This window comes from Pangasianodon hypophthalmus, chromosome 11 (assembly GCF_027358585.1).
Source record: "Pangasianodon hypophthalmus isolate fPanHyp1 chromosome 11, fPanHyp1.pri, whole genome shotgun sequence".
NCBI lineage: Eukaryota > Metazoa > Chordata > Actinopteri > Siluriformes > Pangasiidae > Pangasianodon > Pangasianodon hypophthalmus.
The window spans coordinates 26517526-26530504 of NC_069720.1; the positions used below are offsets into that span (position 1 = coordinate 26517526).

Below are 12979 nucleotides of genomic sequence, written 5' to 3' on the forward strand. Positions count from 1 at the left end.
TGGGTTCTAAATCTAGTGATAATACATTAGGTACTAAAGTAGGCAGGAGAGGGAACAGCTAGGGATTTTTCTGCTTTCCTTCACATAAAAAGACGAGTCAAAGATGTGCATGGATTTTGAATGTTAAGAGAGAATATATATAATAAACCTCTGAAATTAACAGTTTATATTTCAGATTTTCAGCTTAGAGCCATGTTAACTACACCAACGCTTTAGCTAACCAACATGAACCGAAGCACTATTTTTAGTTTTATATATAGTTATATTACTCTTTATAAATATCATTGTATGTGAGAATGCCTTTTGTGCCTATGATCATGGGAGGAGCTACAGCTTAACACTTCTATCTCTTCCTTATCTCTCTGCTCAGGAGCACATTTTGGCTGCTTTGTGCTCATTTTGGTGCTGCATAAAAGTGACGTCAGGCTTGCAGTCAGAATTATATTGATAATATGAAACCCTTATGAAAACCTTTAAATATGAAACCCTTACTAATGCCTCAATGTCACAAATATGCTTTGATACGGAATTATAAACAAGCCTTTAGTTGCTTTAAATAAAGACAAAGCTGAGCAGCTGAGCAGCAGTTTTACTCTGGGGTGGAGCTAATGGCCTGAAATTGGGAACAAAATCCGTTGCATGGCTTTAGTAAATCGAAAGATTTACTGTTTTTCTAAGGTAACTTTGAACCTTTAAGCTATCTTATGATACAGTTTGTACACAAACAGTGTTACTTATTTTTCACCAATGTTGTTTAGCTAGAAAACTTGTTTTTAGCTAATTAGTAAAATTAGTAAAGGTTTTTGGCATTAGTAACATTTTTTGTAAATGTATATTCTGGGTAGTGTGTGTCTAATGGATGTCTGTTAGGGTGCACAAATGCTATTCTTTATGTTTAATGCACAACTTACTAATTAAGCAATTTCGCTTGAAGGTTTGTCCTAAGTTTTATGTAAATTAGAGCATTGCATATATTTGCATTCTCTCTCTCTCTCTCTCTCTCTCTCTCTCTCTCTCTCTCTCTCACTGTGTGTGTGTGTGTGTTTGTGTGTGTGTAGGTCCTGGCATTGCATTTGTGGTTTATCCAGAAGCCCTCACCAGGCTGCCAATCTCACCATTTTGGGCCATCATTTTCTTTCTCATGCTCCTCACGCTTGGACTGGATACCATGGTAACTAACTATCTAACCATGCAGTGTGTGTGTGTGTGTGAGAGAGAGAGAGAGAGAGAGAGAGAGAGATACAGAGAATGGCAATTATATTGGTATAGGTATTGTATTTACACACACACTCTTGTCCCCTCTACAGTTTGCAACCATCGAGACTATTGTGACATCTGTAGCTGATGAATTTCCCAAATATCTGCGCAAGCACAAGCCTCTCTTCACCCTGGTGTGCTGTGTGTCCTTCTATATTCTGGGCTTCCCGATGATAAATGAGGTTTGAAACATGACCTTTGAACTGGTACAGCTTATAGTTGGTATATAGAGAATAGAGAATACACACTAGCACATATCCTAAAATGCTTAAAAGAATTGCTCACTGGAGAATGAAATATTCCCCTTATACTGAATGTTGATCAGCGAAAACCACTTTAAATTTGCACTGGAGCTATAAGGGTAGCTAACAAGTAACGAGTAAAAGTAAAGTTGACGTCTATCTCACACCAAATCTTGCCTTACAGTGTTAATAGTGTTAAGATAGCAGTTGATGATCTTAAGCATTGCTTTGGAACACAGCAAGTCAGGCATTGAGAGATACCTTGTAGTGTTTTGTAAGTCTGTGATCACGCTAGTAGTTTTTCCATCATCTGTCAAATTTTACACTGACAAGCTGCTATGGTTGGATCCTTCAGTGAAACTCTTCACCTAAACTGCTCTATTATATCTTGTCACAATTGTAAGCCGCTTTAGTTAAACGCTTCTTCTAAATGGATAGATGTAGAATGTAAATGAGTTCCATATAAGTAACATCACTAAAACTGCATATTATCATTTAAGAAACATATCTAAAATAAGACATGTGGTATACATGTACCATACATGAAGCTGAGAAACTAGTACATGCTTTTATAACCCCTAGTTTAGACTACTGCAGTGCGTTGGTGGCTGCTCTGATGTCTCTTCAAATAAATATTCAGCTAGCTCAGAACACAGCAGCTTGCATCCTTACCGGGAAAATAAAGTCAGAGCACATTATCCTGTTCTTATTTCATTTGAACTGGCTAGCTATAACGTGCGGCATTGACTACCAAGTATTGCTTTAGACATTTAAAGCCCTAAATGGCCTAGCTCCGACCTATCTTGCTGATATCCTTAGTAAGCTTTCCTTTTAAACCTGAGGCACAGCTTGGTGCACTTCATTTGATCATATGGTAACACGTTTTTAATAATCTGACTGTCCAAATCAGACAATATAGTTACTTACACATGGTGAGAAAGCAGGGCAGCAAGGTGAAGCAGCGGATTAGGGTCCTGGGTTCGATCCTGGGCTCAGGTCATCATGGAGTTTCTGTGCATGTTCTCCACATGCCTGTGTGGGCTTTTTCCTGGTTCTCCAATTTCATCCACTTCCTAAAAACATGCCAGTAGGTGGATTGGCTAAAATACATTGCCCCTAGGTGTGAGTGTGTGTGTGTGTGTGTGTGCATTGTGCCCTGTTATGAATTGGCATCCTATCCAGAGTATAATCCCACCATAAGCCCGGTGTTCCTGGAAAAGGCTCCGGATCCACTGCAAACCTGACCAGGACAAAGTGGTTACTGAAAGTGAGTGAATGAGAAAGTAGGGAAATGAAGCTCCAACTCCCAGCCTTTTTGTAAAATAGGCTAGTAACCAAACATTGCTTTTGTTTAAAGTCAGAAATAATAAAAGTATGTGATAATACAGCTTAAAAACTTATTTTGTCACATTTCCTTCAATTTACTGGTCTTTAATAAATGCTGTGTAGTTTTTTCAGTCATTTTCTCTCTGTGCATTGTGTGTGTGTTTGTGTGTGTGTGTGTGTGTGTTTATTTTACCCCCACAGAGTGGCATGTACATGCTTCAGCTGGTTGATACCTATGCAGCTTCTTATTCTCTCGTCATCATAGCCATCTTTGAGCTAATTGGAGTTTCTTACATCTATGGTGAGTTCATTAGCTTCACTGTTTGGTATGACTTTTCTGAACTAATGGCTCAAAAGCATGAATGAATGAATGAATGAATGAATGAATGAATGGGGAATTAACTTCCCGCTGGTTAAAAAAAATAAATGACAAGAACAAAAAAAGAAATGAGTTGAATTATTTTAATGCTTAAAAATATTTCCACTTACTTCCTATTCAGTTTCTTTATTAATTTAAATTAAATTAATATTAATTTAAATTGGACCATTTATCAGTGCAACATGCATATCTGTATTGCAATAGGTTGTGTCTCTGCAGGAGGTTGCAGCAGAGTTACAGAATTACAGTCATACAAATTATTAACAGACGATGAAAAACTGAGACAAGATATATAAGGGGCAGGATAAAAAAATACAAAAATATAAACGTACCCCTGCTCATTCATGCAGTTATGCCATCAGCCAATCATGCGTCAGCAGCATAATACAAAATCAATCAGAAATAGATCAAGAACTTTAGTTAATGTTCATATCAAACATCAACATGGGAAAAACTCAGTTTAACGCTGGCATGGACGTTGGTGGATTATTTTACAAGCTGCTGATCACTTGGGATTTTTCTCTAGAGTTTATTCCAAACAGTGAGAAAAACAAAAAACGTCCAGTTGTACGGTTGTGTGGGCAGAAATGTGTTGATGGTTCGAGCTGACAGGAAGAATATCATCACTCTTTATAACTGTAGTGAGCAGAAAAGCATCTTAGATGGCAGATGGGCTATAACAGCAGAAGGACCACATCAAGTTGGACTCCAAGAACAGGAATGTGAGGCTACAGTGGGCACAGGCTCATTGCCTGGCCTCATTTTCTGATCTTCACCGAATCTTCACTTACCCTGTTTTGTTCTGAGCACTTGGTGAGTGTGTGAGTCTGAGAGTGTGTATGCTCTTTTGAGTTACTGTAGCCTTCCTATCAACTATAACCAGTCTGGCCATTCTCCTCATTTCTGCTCGCCAAAATATCAGTCAGTGGAATTTTCATTTTTATTTTTTAGTTTTTTTGCACTATTTTGTGTAAACTTTAGAGGCTGTTTTGTCCCAGATGATCAGCAGTAGTTTCTGAAATATTCAGACCAGCCCATCTGGAAATATTCCACCAACTGGAGATAATTCTGAGAGAATAAACCAACATCCATGCAAAGGTTAAAGTCACTGAGACCACATTTTTTCCCCATTCTGATGTTTGATGTGACCCCCAGTTAAAGATCTTGACATGTATCTGCATGATTTTATGCATTGTGATGCTGCAATATAATTGTATTGGCTGAGTGAATAATTTCATGAATAAGCAGGTGTTTCTATTAAAGTGGCCGTTCAGTGTATATACAATGGGCAGATAAACCCCTAAATCTTCGGTGTTGTCCTTTTTCATCATTCATTTGTTCATTCATCTTCAGTAACGACTTTATTTTGACTTTTGTCATTTCTGGGGGCCTTTAGTCTGTATTTGTAAATGGAGTCTTGATTAAGAAATACAATTTAACCACAGTTGTAACTGATCTCACTCAGTGTCCATAGTGTCTTTTCACCTCATTTTTTTCCTCAGTTTTAGTTAAATTTTGGTATTTTCATTGAGATGTGAATGAACATTACCTACTTTGGCCACTAGATGTTGCTTTTGTCATTCCCGGTTTAGCAGACTATACAAATTGGGTTGAAATAAGCAGTGTTAGAAATCTTCCAACATGAAGGTTTATCTGCTTACTCAGTTTCTCTGATAAGCCTAAAACCTGAAAAAAGAAAAAAAAAAACTTTAACAAATTCTTGGTGTTTATGTAGCAGTAAGGTGATATTATACGTATCCAAATCTCTCTACGTAAATCTCAATGTCTTATTTCCACTTTTACCTGCACACAGCTGGCATCTGGAAGAGGCATGGGGATGCCATGGGGAGGATCACTGGAGCTCCATTACCATCAAGATTGTTCATATTGATCATCACAAAAGATATATTAAATGTATATCTTCTCAGATTTGGAACATAGATTGGAGGTTTAAAAATATGTTCATGCTATGAAATATAAAGAGGCAGTCTGGGACAATGAAATGGAGCACTGTGAAATAGTACACACTACAGGAGGGATAAAAATGGTGCCTCTAATTTACTAAAGTGAAAGTTTTTTAGTGTCCTAATTTATTTACTTCTTTGTTCTTTGTTTTCTGCTGCATCAATAAATCAATATTTCCCTTTTCTCTCTCTCTCTCTCTCTCTCTCTCTCTCTCTCTCTCGCTCTCTCTCTTGCTCTCTCTGCAGGCTTGCAGCGATTCTGTGAGGACATAGAAATGATGATTGGTTTCCAGCCGAACAGGTTCTGGAGGATGTGTTGGGCTTTTGTAACACCTACCATTCTCACAGTATGTTTGATTCTACACATAACAGTTTTCCCCCTTTTTTCCTGACCTCTCTGCCTTCATTTTGACTGTCATCCAAGCATTTTTGTTCAAACTGAAGACTGGAAATTGACTGTTAGAGACTGTCTGAGACTGGGAGAAAACAATGTCGCTGGCACATTTACAGCTCTTGAGTGTGAACACAACAGCAGACTATTGAAGCTACAGGATATAAGATTTTGGAATTTCGGCCTCTCACGGCTAACTACTTGCGAAAGAGCATTTCATAATGTGGGTTGGCTGCAAGTGCATACATTTTGATGGATGGCTGTGTCCTAAACCACACAAACAATACAAAACAAAGGCACCAATGCTGAAGTGATCTACTATTTAGAATGGTAGCGTGCAGTTTGGGATGTAGGCTTGGCCATGTCTTTGAATCATTCACTCAGCACTCACTCCTGGCTTTCATGAGTTCTCTAGCTCAACAGCTTTTTAACCTTTTCATGCAAATTATTTATATGCATAGCCAGATTATTTAGATTTTGACTTAGAATTGCATGATATATGAATTCTGTCTAAATATCCCTTATATTAAAAAGTAAATGGATTGTCCATGAGTAAAAAAGGCTGAAATAATAATAAAAAATCTTTTAATGTCCTACATTTTTTACATTCAAGTCTAAAACATGTAGTGTTGAAGACCAAAATTATAGAATTTTTTTTTTTCATTCCAAAAGTTACACAGTATAGGACTGTTGCATGATGCATGGAGGTTAAACAAAAAATTCAAAACAAACAAACAAACAAAGTAAGTATCTAAAAATTTAAGGCTTTCATTGGAGTTTGGCACAAAACATTTTTTACTTAAATTTTTGTATTTATTTATTTATTTATTTATTTATAGAATGCTACTAGAGATGACAAAGTCTAGTACTGGGTTGTACTTTAGATTTTTTTTATGCACAGTATAGTAGTTTAGATTTATTCTGTGCTCTGTTTAGTTTATTTTTATTCTGTTTTGTGTTGTAGTTTATTTTGGCGCTGAGTTTGTACCAGTGGAAGGTGATGACCTATGAGGACTACACCTACCCCACCTGGTCCATGGTGCTTGGCTGGCTCATGGTCATCTGCTCTGTAATCTGGATCCCCATCATGTTCGTCATCAAGATGCACCTTGCTCCAGGAACCATCATCGAGGTAATAATAATAATATTCATAATATCAGTACTAATATGAGAACAGTAATACAGGATTACAGTTTATTGAAGTTGAATGTAAAGACAATGTGCAAGTAACTATAATGTACATTTCTTCTATGCCACATTTCTGAGTAAAACAGACAAAATCTGAAAGCATATTCTTAGTTAATTTTTGTTTTTGCTCTCCCGTGCAATGTATTCAAATATCAGAGGATATTTAGGGTCAGGCTAAAGTCATATGAACGTTTATCCTTGAACTATTCAATATTGATTAATTATACAGATATAAGTAAGGGCATGAACTGAAACAGTTGGTCTTTAAGGTAACTGGTTGCATCTCCATATTATTTACCTTTCTCTCAATTTCATTTTCAACTTTTGACTACAATAACAGTACAATTTTTGTAAACCTGGATTTATTGGATGTAAATAATAATTATGGAACAACTGAATTTGGAATTCAACATTTTAAAATTAACTAATAAAACTAAACTTTCTCTCTCTCTCTCTCTCTCTCTCTCTCTCTCTATGCAGCGATTGAAGCTTGTATGTTCTCCTCAGCCAGATTGGGGTCCTTTCTTGATGAAGCATCGCGGTGAGCGATATAAAAACATGATTGACCCACTTGGAACAAATTCACTGGGGCTCAAACTTCCTCCTAAAGACTTCCAGCTGTCTGGCCCTTGACCTCTAATCCATGACCGTCGCCCTCTGACCTTTTGACTTCATTTGTCTACCCTCAATTTCTATTAATTCCTCAGTACGCACTAATCAACAGACTTGGCTCGAACTCACTGGGGGCTTAAACTCTGTTTAAACTCTTCCAGCCACTTTGACCGTTGTTTCTTCAACTTCAATTTTCTACCTTCAAGTTCTTCTTATTCCTTCCTCCTAGCAGGAAAAACCTCTTTCTCTTATAACTTTTCCACTCTTTCCCATGTCTTCACTGTTCCCTCTTCTCTCAAAATCTCAAGTTCTTTTTCTTTCTTCTGGGCTGCAAAGCCGCTATCATTTCAGTGGTGGATATCTTGTACACACCCTTCTGCATACTTTTTTCACCCTCTCATACACAAACAAACTGTCCTGAAAATCCCCAAATCACATAAGGAAGATGGACTTTTATTTATATTTAAAGGCTTATTCCTTCTCTTTACCTGCTCTTTAAATCCGTAACTTTGTGCCTCTGACCTCTTCTGAATATACCAATAATAGTTTTTATTTTGTGCAGCACTTTTCTGTCATTTAAGGTTGCTGTACAATTCAGAATAAATATAAAGCTAGAAGAACAGCATTATGCTAGCTTATAAATCCTATATTCTTGCATTACAAGAAGCACAAAGCTAGTTGCTGATTTCTTTCAATTATTTAATCTCTAAAAACTGTATGCACATTAATCTCTCACATTAAATAGCAGACAATTTCAGCCATAATGTTAAGAAAACTACTCAGTGGCCAGGTAGCATTTATTTGTGAAAGCATATATATTTAACGCTACATGTCTGTGGTCTTTACTTGGATTTGCTGTGTCTTTTATGCAAAAAGGAGAATCTTTATGATATAAATCCATATACATGTTTAAAATCTACACTGACATTGTGGCATGTGTGCTAACATGTGTGTCGTTAGCTGTGCGGCTGATAAATATGATATTTATATATTTTAGATAGTCGTAGTTAGTTAAGCTGTGTGTTAAATGTCATCGCCTTCCTTCAATGTCAGTAGATTACAAAAGTAGTTATTTGTCTCTGAGTAAGGTGTTTGGGGATATTTCTCCTTCTCTTTCACATCTGTCGTCGAAGTCTTGCCATGAAACAGGGTCTCAGGTATAATTGTCATTGGCCTTATTTTTCTGAAGAAGTAGATTCATTTATCCTTTTTACTTGCAAAAACTCTAAATTACTTTTGGACTTTCAAATGCTTCTAACATAAAAACAGGTTTCAGAGATGGATAATGACCCTATATATTTCTATAATCAAATTTCTAGCGAGATAATAATGTGCTTTTCCTCACTGAATGATGAAAGGGTGAATTTAGATTATTCAGACCCATATCTTTCTTTAATATTTATTTAAATGCAGAAGAATAGCTACAAATGAGAACAGCATACCTGTCGTCACTTGTTGTTAGCCAACAATAATCAAAAAGATGGTGTACAGACAGTGCACATAGACACTGTACTGTAGACTATTAAGTAGCTAGCTTATAGCATGCTAGCAAAAAATAGGTCACTTAGTGATAACATAAATCAGCACACTATACTAAAGCCTGATAGGGGACGCAGGAACGTTAAAGACATATGACGTCTATGTTACAGATATAGTAAGTAACTTTCACTTCATGTGAAGGTTACATTCTTTAACCAGTTCATATCTCACATCCATGATTTAGTGAGACATCTGATGTATAATAACACAGACAATAACACTATATCGTCTCTGGTCAATAGTCATATTCACACCTGGGGACAATTCTTAAACATTTGAAGCCATGAGGAAAATGACCTTGTACTACAACTCAGAGGTTTAATATATATATATATGTATAATTCTAAAGCAATCAACGATGATTATCTAAAAATAGCTACAAAAGCTGAAGCCTAACACTAAGATTTACAGGTGTGTCCAGATTCACCGCATGCTTTCTCACACCGTGAAATGAAGTTTGACTTGCAATCATATGTCATATGTTAGACTCTAAAGATGAGGTGTCATGAGAAAAAAATAATAGTATATATATAAATATATTCTATGTATATGAATTGCTTTAAGTATTTAGTACCACAAAATTTGTGTGTGTGAGTGTGTGTCTGCGTGTGTCTAAAAGTGCATTCCTTAGTAACTATGTTCCTAAATAGCCATCTAGTGTTAGCAGCCTGGGATAGACGGCAGATAATGAAAAATATCTGACAGTCAGTGTAGCCTATATAGTGCAAAAATACCTTGTTTAAATATCTGCTTTTCCCTCAGGAAAAAATGCAGGTTTGTTAGAAAGCTCCAAGAAACTGGACAGACGAGTCAAATGGCCTCTTTATATATTTATCACTACTCAGTGCTGTGGTAATATTGTACCATTTCTCATGCTTACAATAGGCAAAAACAGTAAAATATCATTAGAGTCCACAAAATCAGGTAATAGCTTCCTGGGGCAATCCTGCTGTTATGCCATGTACTGTATATCATTCAAGTGAACTGTGGACGGCTTTTGCCATGACCCATCCATGTCTTGTATGTTAATATGTCTAGACATGTGTCTTTAAGAAAATGGCGCACAGTTCAGGTGGAATAATGTCCCAGACAATGCAGTATAAAATTATGTTATATGGGGCAATAGAGAAATATTAGTATGATACCATACTTCAGTTAAACATCCATCAAAGCTTAAATTAGACAGTAATGAACTCACTCGAACAGACTGATCCAGAACTATCTGGATGTGGATTTTAGTCACACATTGCTCAGACCCAAAGAGACCATTTATGCAGGTGCACTATTTTTTTTATCTGATGAAGGCAGTGTGAGAATTACAAGCATCATCAGCCTTGTGATTGGTAAGGGCCATGATTAAGCAAGCTTTACACAAGATTACCCCTGAACGCTCCATCAAAAGGGAGATGTTAGGACAAAATTCTGCTTGTAGACATTGGATAGTCATTTTTATACTGCATACAGTGAAACAAGATCAACATTAATGATCATGCATTTTGGTCACTGAAATCACAACCTGGGGAATTTAATGCAATGTCCTGTCCTATAGTCCATCTCAAACAAAACAAAACAATATCACTTATCTTCATTATGTTTAATATAAACATAGACATAGACACATAATCTGTAAATTAATTGCCTTGTATAAATAACATACAATGTTCTGCCTAAATGTTCTGGAAATGAAAAATATCTATGATGACATTCAGTGTGTACTGGATAAGCTATATAGTGCAAAAATGTCATCTTTAAACGTCTGTTTTTCCTCCAGAATGCAAAGTTCAGATTTGCTAGAAAACACTTTTTGGCAAGTTGACTAGAGACTCAAGAGATTGTGTGAGAGCCTCTTCATATATTTATGTCTTTATAGCTCTATATTTCTGAGGGCAGACCATGTCTTCAACTAAATGGGTTGGAGAGTCACTGTAGAACTGCAATAATGAAGGAGAACTCTGTGATGTGAGCTGAAGTTCTGGACAGCTTCTGCTTTGAGCTAGATTGACAGGCCCCCCAATGAGACGTCCTGGGTACAAGTTGTTGAATAGTGGAGGAGGTAGGGAGTGCAGGAACTCTGCCACATGTAGAGAAAGGGAGGAATGGAGATTTGTAGGCAGTTTATAGGCAGTTAACTACAAAGAACTTTAGATGTGCTCTTTTTCCAAAACTTCAATTATTTCATAAATTCATTTCAAATGTCTGAACACCATAGCCAAACACAACAGTATTTACACAGTGCAGAAAGCAGAGCAAATAAAAATTGTTCATAATATTCATCTCCATATATAGAGTGTCCCAAATGCTAGCATATAATATGAACATCGTCTCTTACTGTAGAGGATTTACTGTAGCCTGTTAAATAGCTAGCTAACAGCATTCTAGCCTTCTAATAGTTGGCTAATAATAGGCTAGGGTTTAGGATGCATCCAAAGAAAGAAGAGTAATTAGAAAAGATTGTCATAGCCTGCAAGAGCTTAGAATGGAGACTATGACTTGTAATAGTTTTGTTGAGCAGTGATGTAATATTCAGCATAAAATTTCGCTCTCTCTAGGCCTAACGTCTCTCCTTTCTCTGAAGCCCACCTGCAAAATAAAAACACAAGGACACTAAATAAATAGCTAGCTGACTGACTTGCATGCGCTGTTTGTGTTTATCTGTGCTATTCCAGTGTTCTTTTGTCCTCTTCTTTATCTCCTTTTCTCTCTCCCTTTCTCCTTCTTTCTCTCCTTTGCATGCATTCCTCACATCAGGACAAGCTGGCTTTAATTTTTTAATAGATTTTTTTCCCCTTCTTAAAAAAAAAAAACAATAAAAAATTAATAAATAAATGCCTATGGTCCAACAAGGGCCAGTAGGTTACCAAAGAAGGAGAATTTTGTTAAATATTTATTAAATAAAAGATAATATCTACATATAAACTATATAAATAGCCTACGTATATATATGAAGAAGACAATATTAAGCTATGTGTTTAGGAGACAGAGATACTGCCACTCATTTTCCATGTAGTGCTCACTGATGTATGTTCAGGTCAATCAGCCTTATAGGTAATTAAAAAAAAATATATCATATGTATTTCAAAAATATCAATACCAAGTAGCTTCTAGTCAGTCATATATCTCCATATAGATCTCTAATGTAATGTCTGTTGTGTCTTTTGGCACTTTATTGTGGACCTATCATTGCATAGGTAAAATCTCTAATTACATATGTAATATATATTTCTGTGTGTTTTATTAAAGAGAGGGAAATCTGCCTATGGATACAGATACGTACCTCCAACACATCATAATATGGGTTTAAAAATACAAATATATATGTATAAATGAAAAAGATATATGTGTATAGGTTTAAAATCCTGTGCCACAAAATAATATCATGTATGTGAAAATTTATTTTAAATGTCATTGAGGCCCTACCTCAGATTTTTGTATTTATGTATAAAAATGCGACTATAGTATCTTTGCCAATAATGTAATAAAAACCAGAGTAATCAGAAAATGTATAAGCTCCAAACTGAGAAATAAATGTCAATGTTTTCAACTTCAAAAGCATTCTGACTTTTATTTATCAAAACTGACTTACATACACTGTATGGCCAAAAGTATGTGCACTCCTGATCATCACACGCATAAGTGGTTCTTCCCAAAATTGTTGCCACAAAGTTGGAAGCATGTCATTGTATAGAACGTCTCTGTGTGCTGTAGCATTACAATTTCCCTTCACGGGAACTAAGAGACCCAAACCTGTTCCAGCATGACAATGCCCCTGAGAACAAAGCAAGCTCCATGAAGATATAATGCTGCAATTCAGCTTTAATTTGCCATTCACCATTCACCCAGTGTGGGTGTAAATAACCCCAAATTAAAGCTGAAGGTCTGCATTATTCATTGTATAACATGAGCTAGAAGAGTAAGAAAAATAAGCAATTTGAGCCACATCTTTGAAATCCATCCATCAAGAAAACAAGAAAACAACCCAGTAGTCAAGGTTTGTGAAACCTCTTAACATCTGAGATGTTACATTATTGTAATAGATAATGTAATTGGTCGCATTTTGTCTGCCATGCTTACTAATCCACCC

At 36.2% G+C, this 12979-nt stretch overlaps 1 protein-coding gene across 2 annotated transcripts in view; it reads left to right on the forward strand.

The window, feature by feature from the left end:
• slc6a5 (solute carrier family 6 member 5) overlaps positions 1–12447 on the forward strand; it is a 29101-nt gene extending 16654 nt beyond the window's left edge. For both annotated transcript variants that reach the window (XM_026910028.3, XM_034308863.2), the window contains exons 11-16: positions 1059–1171; positions 1308–1439; positions 3027–3126; positions 5415–5515; positions 6524–6691; positions 7228–12447. In XM_026910028.3, coding sequence (XP_026765829.1) covers positions 1059–1171; positions 1308–1439; positions 3027–3126; positions 5415–5515; positions 6524–6691; positions 7228–7380 — 767 coding nt within the window. In that variant the 3' untranslated portion in view covers positions 7381–12447. The remainder of the gene's footprint in view (positions 1–1058; positions 1172–1307; positions 1440–3026; positions 3127–5414; positions 5516–6523; positions 6692–7227) is intronic.
• The last annotated feature ends 532 nt before the right edge of the window (positions 12448–12979 follow it).